Source organism: Cebus imitator, unplaced genomic scaffold, assembly GCF_001604975.1.
Source record: "Cebus imitator isolate Cc_AM_T3 unplaced genomic scaffold, Cebus_imitator-1.0 Scaffold235, whole genome shotgun sequence".
In the NCBI taxonomy this organism is placed as follows: Eukaryota; Metazoa; Chordata; class Mammalia; order Primates; family Cebidae; genus Cebus; species Cebus imitator.
The window spans coordinates 743,314-756,471 of NW_016107550.1; the positions used below are offsets into that span (position 1 = coordinate 743,314).

At 52.1% G+C, this 13,158-nt stretch overlaps 1 protein-coding gene and 1 non-coding gene across 3 annotated transcripts in view; one reads left to right on the forward strand and one right to left on the reverse strand.

The window, feature by feature from the left end:
* LOC108282091 (phospholysine phosphohistidine inorganic pyrophosphate phosphatase) overlaps positions 1 to 13,158 on the reverse strand; it is a 152,300-nt gene that overhangs the window by 127,034 nt on the left and 12,108 nt on the right. For both annotated transcript variants that reach the window (XM_017497857.1, XM_017497856.2), the window contains exon 2: positions 2,691 to 2,878. In XM_017497857.1, the coding sequence (XP_017353346.1) occupies positions 2,691 to 2,878 (188 nt within the window). The remainder of the gene's footprint in view (positions 1 to 2,690; positions 2,879 to 13,158) is intronic.
* LOC119466863 lies at positions 13,030 to 13,158 on the forward strand. The gene has a single exon (XR_005195365.1). It is a non-coding gene; the product is annotated as a small nucleolar RNA SNORA72 (small nucleolar RNA).

Genomic DNA, 13,158 nt, shown 5'->3' on the forward strand with positions numbered 1-13,158 from the left:
CTCTGTTCACTAGAACAGACTATAAGTTCCAAAAAAAAAAAAAAAAAAAAAAAAAAAAGAATCCTTACACGAAAGACTACTGTAAAGAAAAGGGTTAACTTGCCAGGACTGCTGCTCAAACCCTACACATTCCAAAACAGGCTTGTCTTCAGGACTGGCTCCCAGGAGATAACCCCTGAGCCCTCACAATATCCTACCTGGTAAAACGTGTTTTGTATGCCCAAGGCTGTGGGCCCTGGGTGCTAACAGCTTGGCTTGCAGTGAATGCTTGTTTCTGCATGCCTGAGGCCCTGGCCAAGCTGTACCAGTTTGGACCCTGGAGGGCTGGAGACTGAGTCACTAAGGTCAGTCACACAGGTGCTAATGCCTACACGAAAACCCTGGACACTGAGGCTCCCGTGAGCATCCCTGGTGGCCAACACTTCCCAGGTTGTCACACATCATTGCTGGAAGAATCAAGCGTGCCCCAGTAGGATTCCAAGTTGAAGGGACAACTGGAAGCTCACGCCTGGCTTCTCCTAGGCTCTGGCCCATGTGCCTCCTCTCTTTGCTGAATTTAATCTTTATTCTTTCACGATAATACATCTAACTGTGAGTGTAACAGCTTTTCTGAGTTCTGTGAGTCCTTCTAATGAATCACTCAGCCTGGGGGTGGCACTGGAGGCCCCAACACAATTCTATATTGTATGATCCTATTTACATAAGATTCTAGAATAGGATAACTTATTTATAATGGAAAAAATCAAAACAGTGGTTGCCTCCAAGGAGGCAAGGGGTGGAGACCACCCGGGAAGGCATGAAGCAGCTGTCAGAGCTGTCAGTGACGGTGATGGTCCAGATGTTGCTGAGGTTGGGTTCCACGGGTGCAGGCATTTGTCAAAACTCAGCAAAAGTACCCTTGAGGTTTGTACATTTCATTGTTTGTAAATTTCACATCAACAGGAAAAACTATAAACAAATACCAAACTCTAATGATATGCTGAAGAGTTTCGGGGTGCATACCTATGTCTGCATTTTACTCTGAAATGCCTCTAAATAATAACATGGATAGATGGAAGATGGATGGATACATAGTGAAGAAAATATCAAAAAATATCATTGACAATTTACGTGAAGGGTATAAAACTATGCCAAGTAAGGCCAGGCACCGTGGCTCACGCCTGTAATCCCAGTACTTTGTGGGGCCAAGGGGGGGTGGATCACCTGGGGTCAGGAGTTCAAGACCAGCCTGGCCAACAGGGGGAAACTCCATCTCTACTAAAAATACAAAAATTAGTCAGGTGTGATGGCGCATACCTGTAAACCCAGCTATGTGGGAGGCTGAGGCAGGAGAATCGCTTGAACCCAGGAAGCAGAGGTCACAGGGAGCCAAGATCATACCACTGCTGCGCTCCAGCCTGGGTGACAGTGAGACTCTATCTCAAAGAAAAAACTATTCCAAGTAAAAATTCTTTGAACTTTGCTGTATGCTTGAAATTTTTCATAAAATGTTAGACAGAAAATCCATCAATGATTCAAAAGAAATTCCAAGTCTGAAAACACAGCTGTAGTTATTGAAAACACAGAGCGGGATTAGAGCTGAGGAAGGGCATCCTCCCTCCAGCCTCCCAGCTGTGCCGTCTGCTTGTCTGATTCACTGGCCAAGGCCACCCTCCAAGCAGATGCCCCCTCCCTCTCCTGCCGGCTTCTTCAGCTCCACTCCCATGTCCAGCAACCCTGTTCTGGAGGCTGGGGGAAGACAATTTGTCCTAAATCTTCTTTCTTTGAAGACCATGTTCTAAAGACACTAGCAGGGATCCTAGATTACAGAGAAAGAATTTTGAGAAATATGATTTCCAAAGGCCAGGCGTGTCACCTTTAACCAGCCCCAGGGCTATGAAGTTGACATTTGGACTTTCCAGGGAGCACCTGCCACTTCTTGAGAGCCCCCACCTTGCCCTGGAAAGGCAAAAAGCACGCTTGCCTCTGCCTAGTGGTTTGTAAAAATAAGAATATCAAGTGAGCAGGAAGGAAGAGGGCGCAGTGGACCAATGGAGAAGTGTCCGGAATTGCTAATGTCTCCTCTTTTTAAATATTCAGAAGGCACCAGATAATATTGTTCCTTCTGCTTTGTTCCAAAAAAAAAAAAAACTCCCCACTGAGGGTCAAACGGGCTCTGTTCTCACAGTTAGACTAAAATCAGGATGCAAATCTTGTTCTTACGGCCGTTTCCAAACTGTTCCAAAGAGCAGGACTGTTTTCACATAGTTCAAGGCTATAGTGCCAGACATTAGAACATTAGAAGCTATGGAGCTCAATGCAGCTTCTCATTTATATTCTCTCTCTGTCTCTTTCTCAACGGGAGCCAGAACTCCGCCCCCTTGAAAAATTCCCTGGACCCTTGGTCCATCCTAGATCAGGAAAAACAGCTTAGGGTTTTCCTCCCAGGAGCCAACTGGAACCTGCCCTAAGGAGCCTCTGGTATGAGGCCAAGGCATGGACAGGGCTGGGTCCTAACTTGCCCCCAGCCCCAGCAGAAAGTCCCATGAGGTTTCCACCCCTCCACCCATGAGCATTGGTGGCAGGAACCAGGTGTTACCTCTATGTCCTTCTCAGTGGTCCAGCCCAGTGACAGAGGCCCTCTGCACAGCCCCCACCCTGGGAAATGGGAGCTTTCACCCCCGTGAGGTCCTGGCGCCCGGCAGGCCTACCGTCGTGGATGAGCAGGTGCGGTCGCAGGCCTCGCTCCTTCAGGATCTGGCAGGCTGCCGGTGCCGGGGCGGTCACCTCCCCCTCAGAGATGTCAAATCCCAGCCGTCGAAGCTGCCCCACCAGCTCTGCCCGGGACTTCTGCGACTCGTTGGTGCAGAACCTGATCTTCAGCTGGGAGCGCTTCAGTCTGCAGCAGGGAGACACAGGGCCGGGGAGTCAGCACGGGAGGGTGGGACCTCTGAAGGAGGCTGAGCGGTGCTTCTCCAAAGGCAGCCAGCAAAGCCCAGAGCAGGCCAGGCCACTGTGAGCCCGGGGGGCCCTGGCTGACCCCGGGTGTGTACACACTGGGATTTCTGGGCTGTAGCAGACCCCTTCTCAGAGGACCCCAGACCATGCCCTGACAACCCTTTTCCATCCTCACTGGACTTTATACACCTGAGGCTTCCTGAGGTCCCTTTGCAGTGCCTCTCCCCCTGCCTGGGATGCAGTTCTGTCCCCCCGTCTCTCCATCTGGGCCACTTCTTTATTTTTTTTTAATTATTTTTGAGAAGGAGTCTTGTTCTTGTCACCCAGGCTGAATGTAGTGGCACAATCCCAGTTCACTGCAACCTCCACCTCCCAGATTCAAATGATTCTCCTGTCTCAGCCTCCAGAATAGCTGGGATTACAGGCGCTTGCCACCACACCTGGATAGCTTTTTGTATTTTTAGTAGAGACAGGGTTTCACCATGTTGGCCAGGTTAGTTCGAACTCCTGACCTCAGGTGATCCACCCGCCTTGGCCTCTCAAAGTGCTGAGATTCCAGGCATGAGCCACCATGCTGGGCCCACCTGTGCCACTTCTCCCCAGCCCCTGAGATCCATGCAATGCCTCCTCTCCACAATCTCTAGCCAGGCTATGAATGTGATTTAGCCAGGCTCAATCCTCACTCAGCTCTGAGTGTCCACAGCTATTTCTCTGTCTCTTCCACCACACTTAGTAATTCCACTGCAAGTGAGCTGCACTTTACTAACTCTGGATCCATATTTCCCAAAAAGTACAAAGGCATAGGGCCCGTGGCAAGGTTTGTCTTCTCATCACTATCCATGGAGAAAGGTTTGCCAAAGTCATCAGGGACACTTCCAGAACAGACAGACAGGACATAGACCCTGCCCAAACCCAGCCTGGAGGCCTCGTGAACCTGAGATGCTGCCAATGGCTGGTGGCACCGAGCTTCTTCCCTCCTGTCTTCATAGGGGACCCACGAATCTGGGCTGCACCGGGGCAAGTTTTCAGAACGCACCAAATGAGACAACACCCACCCTTCTATAAATGGTCACTGAGCGCCTATGACGTGCCTGGCACAGGCCTGGTACACAGAGCTGTAGCCGTGAGCATGGACAGGGTCCTGATCTCCAGGACACCATCCAGGGTGGAGTGTGAGGTGGGCACAAACAAAAGTCCCCGCAAAGGAAGGGCAAGTTGTGACTGAGAAGAGAGACGCGCTATGCAGAATATAAACAGGGTGAGCAGAGGGTGACAAGCTGGGCTAGGAAGGTCAGGGTCTGGTGTTTCTGTGCTGGGAGAGGAGGCTAGAGGGCCTGGCACCCACCAGGAAGGGACCCCAGCGTGTTATAGGAACCTGCAGAGGAGGATGGGTTGGGTCACTCAGACCTAGGGCGAGGGTGACAAGGAGGACCTGGCTCCCTCGCCCAGATCACAGAGCCCTCCCTGGACAAACTGGCCCCAACAAGGCAGTGGTCATACTTGACATCTGCATCATGCTGCAGTGTGGACTCTTGGAAAAGACATCCAGCTTCAAGTCCGAGGGCCAGGAGGCACTTTAAAGAAACCCTAGTAAAATTAACCAACAATGCTAATTGCATCTAGCACTGTTCTCAGACAGGTCCCTAAACAAATACATTTCACTGATCTCTGAAGATGCAGACATCTTGACTCTTCACCCATTCTTTCAAGTTGCATATTTTTTATGTTTTTTAAGAGATGGGGTTTTACCACGTTGGTCAGGCTGGTCTCGAACTCCTGACCTCGTGATCCGCCTGCCTCAGCCTCCCAAAGTGCTGGGATTACAGGCGTGAGCCACCGCACCTGGCTAAGTTGCACATTTTTTATAATCTAAGCAATACAGTAATGCAGTATTAAATGTGTAATTTAAAATGTATAGAAAATACACAGAGAGGAGGTGTGTGCTCAAGTTTTGTTTACAGATGTGGCCCCAATGAAAGGAATACACATAGAGTCAGCCCAGTTCCTAGAACTACGGCTTGAAATCAACTTCTATTTGAGCAAGTGAAACCCAGCCAAAAATTCAACTCAAGCTCAACCCAGTGTGAATGTGATTTATCCCATGTTATGGGTGAGGGAACTGAATCCCAGAAATGTCAAGAGCATTCTGTTCCTCCCCTTCAGTCAGACTTTGGAGACAGAGCTGATACCTCCTTAGAGTGGAGTCAGACACCGGAAATCTGCGCTCCTGGAGCTCTCCCACATGGTGGGGAAAGGACACAGCCCAGTGTGGGGTCTTAAAGATTGGAGGATTCAGCCTGGAGATCTGAGCGACAGAAAAGGAGATGGCAGGAACGGGCAGGCCAGGTGGTGGGAAGGGCACCCACCTTGTGAACAGGCAGGTATGCACTGGCCCCATCCTCTCAGATAGAAAGAGCTCGAGCAGCATGGGGTATGTGGATGGGACAGCCAGAAAATGAGACTGGAGTGGAGGACCACTGAGAGGGCAGATGAGGCGGGGCACGGTGGCTCACGTCTGTAATCTCAGCACTTTGGGAGGCTGAGGTGGGTGGATCACTTGAGGCCAGGAGTTCGAGACCAGTCTGGTAAACATGGAAAAGCCCTGCCTCTTTTAAAAATACAAAAAAATTAGCCAGGTATGGTGGCTGGTATCTCTAGTCCTAGTTACTCGGGAGGCTAAGGCAGGAGAATTGCTTAAACCTGGGAGGTGGAGGTCGCAGTGAGCTGAGATCACGTCACTGCACTCCAGTCGGGGTGACAGAGTGAGACTCTGTCTCAAAAAAAAAAAAAAAGAAGGCAGGTAAGCCAGGCACGATTCCCCACTACTGTGGGAGGGCCCCAAATACAGCCCCAAGTGGCAGCGGCGGTGACGGCAACTGGGAAAAGGTGGCAGGACTCAGGACAATGTCCCCTCTTCCCGCCATCCTGTATAACGTTGCCCCCGTCCTGTCTCTGTCACAGTTTTTCTTTGTAACATGAACCACAGTCTCCAATCATCTGATTTGTGCATTTGTTTCCTTTCTTCCTGGCCTACAAATTCCATGAGTTCAGGGATGAATCTGTTCAGGTCTCCAAGGCATCCCCATGGCTTCCCACAGGACTCGGCAAGCCACAATCCCCCAGAAACAGTTGCTGAATGACTGACTGATGGAGAAGTCTAAATGCCCTCACTCACTACTTCCCTCAGGGTATCCTGAGCTTGCAGCCTCCTCACAACCCCCAACAGAAACAGACAGGCTTCGGTGGTGAAAACACATGTTTTTGCACTGAAATGAGCCTCCAGACCCCCAGCCCTGGAGCTGACGGGTGCAATTTAGGCGGCTTGCATCTACTGACCACATAGTGAATGCAGATGACAGGCTGGCAGCGTCTTCTTCAATAGCACAGGTGATTCATTCCTTTCTTATTATTTGTCTTTCCTAATCAGAGGTTTATGAATGATCAATTACACTTAGTGGTTAATTGCCCTTCATAAAGATAGCTTTTTTATTTTTAAATTAGGCAGTTAATATATTGTAACTAATAGCGTCACCTTGTACATTATGGATAGATCGCCCATTGATTGGCACCTGGAACTTGTGATTTGCACCCAAGTTAATGGAGCAGGTGAGTGAAGAAGTGCAGGGGGTGCCCGGGGACTAATTATTGCTAATGAATGATGATGTGACCTTCTCAGAACAGTGAGCAATCGGTGTGACAGTGAGATGACAGTGCCTCACATCTGTTATCCCAAACATGCCTTCAGATGTGGATGAAAAATGAGTAAATTACAGAACTCACTTTGGGACTCTTCAGCCACTGGCCTCCTTTGAAATACCAACATAAGTTCATCTAACATATATGCTCATAATATCAAGCACTAGTTTTAGAGAAGGAACCTGTCTCTGAAAAATCTGACTCGAAATGCTGGGGTAAGTCCCCTCCCCTTAGGTTCCATCCTTCTGTGCCCCAGACCACACCTGCTTTTGATCCATCACCGGAGACCCTTTCTGACCAGGGACCAGACCCAGGTTGCCTCTTCCTTATTTTAAATTACTGAAAACAAAGAGAGTATGCACTACTGTTTAAAGAGTAAACTATTAATACAACATTATATTGAACCTTGCCTCTGGGGGTAAGGACGGTGGTGTCACTCAGGATCCACGATCTGATTTGGTCCTCATGCCCAAGGTATTTAGTGTCTCTTATGCACATTCCCAAGGGTCAGGTGCCTGGCAGGTGGCCCTCAGGAAGTAGCACCCACTGGGTAAATAAGCCCATGAGGCAAGAACCATTATCTCCACTCTAGAGGGGAGACGATGGAGGCCCCAGGAGACAGGCCTGACCAAGGTCACACAGCTTGTAAGCAGCAAGGCCTGCGAGCCCAGACGGCGAGTCCTAACCCACAGTGTGACAGCATCTGGAGATGGGGCCTTTGTGGAGTAATTCAGGTTAAATGAAGGCATAAGGGTGGGACTCCCATATGACAGGACCAATGTCCCAGGAGGACGAGACACCAAAGAGCATTCCTGCTCTCTCTTTCCCGAGCGCACAGAGGCCACATGAGCACACGGCAATCCAGCACCTGCTTACAAGCCCAGAAGAGGGGCCGCAGCAGAAACAGGCCACGCTGACCCCCTGATCTCAGCCTTCTAGCCTCTAGAACCGTGAAAAAATAAACATCTGCCAGTGAAGTCCCCCATTGATGGCACTTGCTGTGGCAGCCCAGGCCGACTGGGGCAGCTGAGGAAGCAAATCCTTGTCATCCCTTGGTGGGGCCCACGCCAGATGTCACAGACTTGGCCTTGGAAGGTGTGGAGTACAAGAATTCCACAATGTCAGGAAAGCCCTAGGCAGGCACAGTTCCGGGACCCCGGCAAGGCTTGCAAAGAGCTGCAAATAGAACCCCTGCAAAGAGGGACAAGCCAGCTCTGGGATGGGCTGTTCCCCACCCCGCCACCCAAGAACCTTGGGGAGGGGCCCTTCTGTAGGGTCCTGGCTGCCAGACAGCCCCTCTGACCATGGCTCCCGCCTTGACATGCTGCCTCCTCCCCAGGAGTCCCATGGGAGTGAGTGGGGATTTGCTCCCACTTCCTGTGGCCAAACTGGATCTTTTTTTTTTTTTTTTTGAGATGGAGTCTCGCTCTGTCACCCAGGCTGGAGCGCAGTGGTATGATCTCAGCTCACTGCAACCTCTGCCTCCCGGGTTCAAGTGATTCCTCTGCCTCAGGCTCCCGAGTAGCTGGGATTACAGGTGCCTGCCACCACGCCCAGCTAATTTTTGTAATTTTAGTAGAGATGGGGTTTCACCAGGTTAGCCAGGCTGCTCTCAAACTCCTGACCTCAGGTGATCCACCTGCCTCAGCCTCCCAAAGTGCTGGGATTACAGGCATGAACCACCGTGCCCAGCTCAAACTGGATCTTTGAACTGACCTTTACCTTATCCCAGCAGGCCAGGACGAGCCTCTGAGTGACAACGTCACCCAATGCAATTACCGTGCATCAGATGAACCGGCCCTTACAAATCACCTCGGCCTCTCCACATCTGCTGGCTGTCGGCATCTGCCAGGAGCACTCACCCGCAAATAATGAAAACCCTCTCATTACTGTTCCATAGCAGGTAAAGTGTTAGGACAATTATTGGACATCCTGAGTGACCTTGGGACAGCTCAATAGCTGGCCCTCTGGGGACCACCGAGGGTCCTGAGGCTGGAGAGAGCAGGGGCTCCTTTGGAGGGGAGGCTGGGCAGGAAGTGGGGGGACGCAGGAAAAGAGCAGCACGACTCCCTCCCAGCCAGGCCCCCTGCCCTCCAGCCCTGGTACTGGTCACCTTTGTGTGACCCAGAGGCCCTAACAGCACCCTAAGTCTTTGCCTTCATGCTCCCCTGGGACCTGACCCTGATCATCCTACAAAGCAGGGTTCATATGCCTCTTCCTCCTGGAGGCCCCCAGGCCTGCACCCGGGCAGAGCCTATCCTCCCAGCTGGGCCCACACAGCCCTTGGTGCTGCTCTGGTCCTGCTATCACCACCTCCCCCTCCTGCCTCCTCTGAAAACCTGGGGCTCGGGAGGGCAGGGCTCTGTCTGCTCAGCACCCCAGCCATGCCTGGTACAGAACCACAGCAGAGCCAAGGTCAGCACCTGGGAGCACCCTAGTGCAAACCCAGTGCCATCCTCAGCGACCAGGGCCTTGGTTTACCAACAGAGGGGTCACCTCAGCATCTCCTGTGTAGGGGTGAGGGGCATCGGGCACCCAGGCCAGGGTCTCTGAGGCCAGGGAGGGGCTGCCAGGTGCTCGGGAGGACACAAGGCCGCAGGGAACCCTCAGGGTCAGTGCCATCAAAAGGCTCAGGGTGGCAGCTCACAGGTCAGAGGGGCTGCCTGGCCCACAAAGTGAGGCTGGAATTTGGGAAATGTCAGCTCATGGCCCACACCGAGGCTGGCAGGCAGTGACTGGCCCTTTCCTGCAGCAACTTCGCTGGATGCTCTCTAGGATCCCGCCCCAAATCTACCCAGCACAGTACCAAGTACCCAGCGTAGTGGGAGCTTTACTGGGAGAAGCACCTAACTGACCCAAACCCCACATCTGACGGGGCCACTTGGTAACAGAGAAATTCACAGCAGGAAGAAAGGGGTGTGGAGACAGTGGGGTAAGGGGGTGGAGGGTTGGTTGGTGGGGGTGCTGCTTTCCCACATGAGGCTTCAGCCCCCTAACCCCTAGCCTGCTCCTGGGGCCACATCACAGACATCACCTCGTGTGCTGGGAGGGTCCCTATTACTACTGAAATGGGAACCAGTGCAGAGAAATACAAGCTCAATGCTTGAGTCTGCTCAGAGAGGGGAGAGGACACTGACCACCCCCCGGGGGTTGTAGTGAAAGAAAATGCCCCAGCCCCAGCCCCAGGCCCTTGGCAGCCCCAGCACCACTGAAATGTTCTTAGTAACGCGGCCTCTGGGCAGTGCTAGCCACTGTCTGACCTTGCCTTTGGAAAGCAGTGGAGATTGAACGTGCACGTTTGGAGAACTAAAACTTGCAGAGTGCTCATTTCCTCTAAGAATCCAATTTTTCAAAACAGGAGGTCAAGCAGGAGCCCTGTAAGCAGAGCAGAGTTGTTTTTTCAATAGAAAAATAGTTATTCTCAGGCCAGGTGCCGTGGCTCACACCTGTAATCCCAGCACTTTGAAAGGCCGAGGCAGGTGGATCACCTGAGATCAGGAGTTCGAGACCAGCCTGGCCAACATGGTGAAACCCCATCTCTACTAAAAATACAAAAATTAGCCGGGTGTGGTGGTGGGTGCCTGTAATCCCAGCTACTTGGGAGGCTGAGGCAGGTGAATCACTTGAACCCTGGAGGCAAAGGTTGCAGTGAGCCGAGATCGCGCCACTGCACTCCAGCCTGGGCAACAGAGCAAGACTCCGTCGTCCCCCACCAAAAAAGAAAAGAAAAATACAGTTATTCTCATATGCCCAGGAATGCCCATGCTGATGTGGGGATGAGCCCACCCTGTGCCCTGATGGGCAGCAGCTTGTGCCAGGGACCACCTGCAGGTAGGGCCAGCAACAGATCAGCATTGTCCCACTGGGAGTGGGGTCTGGCTTCCCACCGGGCGCCTGCACCAGGCTCGTAGAGTCTTGGAGCCCCAGCCATAAGTGGGGTGATGGCAATACCCAGCCTTCCAGCTCCCCAGGGCTGCCATGAAGGAGACGAGGTAAGGCTGGGCACAGTGGAGACCACCTGGGCCCCTGGCACAGGGCACGGCCTTCACACTGGCTCTGCTGAGCCTGCTGCACTTGTTCCTCCTTCTGGATGACGGTCCAGGGCAGCCCTTGCAGTGAGGTGGGCAGCCCGCTGCTCCCTGGCTCCAACCCGCACACCCCTCCCCATGGTCCGCTAGACACTGTTGAGCAGCTGTTGTACTGGACTGAGGACAGAAAGTTAGCACCAAGACAAAAGTATGCCAGATTGCAGGGTCATTTATTATGCCGGCGACCACAGAGGACTCACATCTCTCCAACCTGTGGCGTCGAAAGGAGGGTGCCAAGACTTTTTATACCCGAAAAACCACCTTGGGAGTGGGGGTGAGGAGCAGCGATGGGGATGAAAAGGCTTCAGACATTCCAAGGGCCAGGGGATTCTGTAATTCCCCTCCTGGGTGGAGACGAGGGTGGGGGTCTCTGGACATTCCAAGGGCCAGGGGATTCTGTAATTCCCCTCCTGGGTGGAGATGAGGGTGGGGGTCTCCGGACATTCCAAGGGCCAGCAGTTATTGTGAGGAGAATGGGGCAGCTGTTGCAACTTATTTAAAAAACAGTTTTGCATTTTGTAAAGATGGCATTGCTCAGGTTCTGGCCTTAGGCCAGCACAATATCACACAGCCACACACAACTTGGTGTCATCAGAGTTCAAAGTCTGAATGAAGAGAAGGACGCAGTGACGCAGTGACGCAGTAGCCAGGCCCTAGCTGGACCTCTTGGTCTGGGTCAGCAGGGCAGTGACCTTAGCCGGGCGCAGTGAGGTCAAGCTGGAGCAGGCCCCCAGCTAGGTCCTTATAAAACACACGGCACACCCTCCTGCGCCTGCACCTCCTCACCTGCCCACAGAACACCCATCTAGAGTGTTCTCTGAAGTGCCTGTGCCACAGAGCCCAGATCACAGGGACATGTTGATCCCACGAGCATCGATGTCCCAGGAATCAATAAACACAATTTATAATCAAGTGCATGGGAATCTGCAAGCCAGAGACCTTGGAGATCACACAGCCCACTTGTGTCACTTCACAGAAGGGATACCAAGGCCCAGAGGGACAGGAAATGCCTCATGGCACGTGGGGGTGGAGGGGTGGGGCATCTTGGGTCCTTTCTTCCACTCCCCAGCCTAGGAGCCTCAGCAGCAGCTGGTTGTCCCTGAGGGCCACGGGGACAAAGGCCAGGCCTCTGGAAGTAAGGTGGGAGCTTGGCTTGGGAAGCAGACACACCTCCTCCCTGTGTGACTGTTGCTTGTCACCAACCCTCTGCAACCTCAGTTTCCTCACCTGTAAATTGAGGCACGAACAGTAGCTACTAGACAGGGCTGTCATGAAAATCCTATTTTTTAAAAAAGACATGAGGCCAGAGGCTGTGGCTCACACCTGTAATCTCAGTACTTTGGGAGGCTGAGGTGGGCAGACTGCCAGGGGTCAGGAGTTCGAGACCAGCCTGGCCAACATAGTGAACAACATAGTGAAACGCTGTTTCTACTAAAAATACAAAAACTATCCAGGTGTGATGGCGCACACCTGTAATCCCAGCTACTCCAGAGGCTGAGGCAAAAGAATCACTAGAACCCGGGAGGTAAAGGTTGCAGTGAGCCGAGATTGAGCCACTGCTCTCCAACCTGGGTGACAGAGCAAGCCTCCATTTCAAAAAAACAAACAAAAAGACATGAGCAGCACCTGGCACATTTCGAATACTAAATAAATGGCAGTAATTACTGTGGTGGTGACAATGACAACCCCGTCTCTGACAAATCGTGTTGGGGCAGGTACACTCTGAGAGGAAGCCAGGTGCCCGGGGAAGCAGGAGAAACCCAGAGTGTATTGCCCAGGGGCACCTTTAGAAAGAGGGGAAAATTCACACCAGCATGGAGTCCCGGAAGAACTGAGGACAGAAGAAGTCCCAGCGGTGGCTAGAGCCACGCCCAGTGACTGGCACCCCGCCCCCGACACACACCGAGCTTCACCTGCATGTTCATGTGGAATCCTTCCGACAATCTGAGACGTGGGTTCGTGTTCCCATTTACAGATGAGACCTGCAGTTTGGAGACGGGACCTGTGGTTTGGAGGGGCTGAGTGAGTCGTCCAGGGACCCAGCTGGAATGAGAATCTTTTCATGTCGGCCTCATGAAAATAGAAACAGATGTGGAAAATACAGCACCTCGAGCAGAGCTGTGTGCTTTGGCTTTGCATGTGCGCCAAGTTCAGCAACTAAAAGACTTCGTATGGCCGGGCACGGCGGTTCACACCTGTAATCCCAACACTTTGGGAGGCTGAAGTGGGCAGATCCCTTGAGCTCAGGAGTTCAACACCAGCCTGGGCAGCATGGCAAAACCTTGCCTCTACTAAAAATAGAAAAATTCTGCAAATATTCTTGCTGTTCTAATTTTGTAATAGTCAAGACAGGCTAAATATTCGCTATATTTAGAACCATGTGTGTGTCCCCAGACCTAGTTCTTTCCCTAGCTTTGGTTTTTTTTTTTTTTTTTTT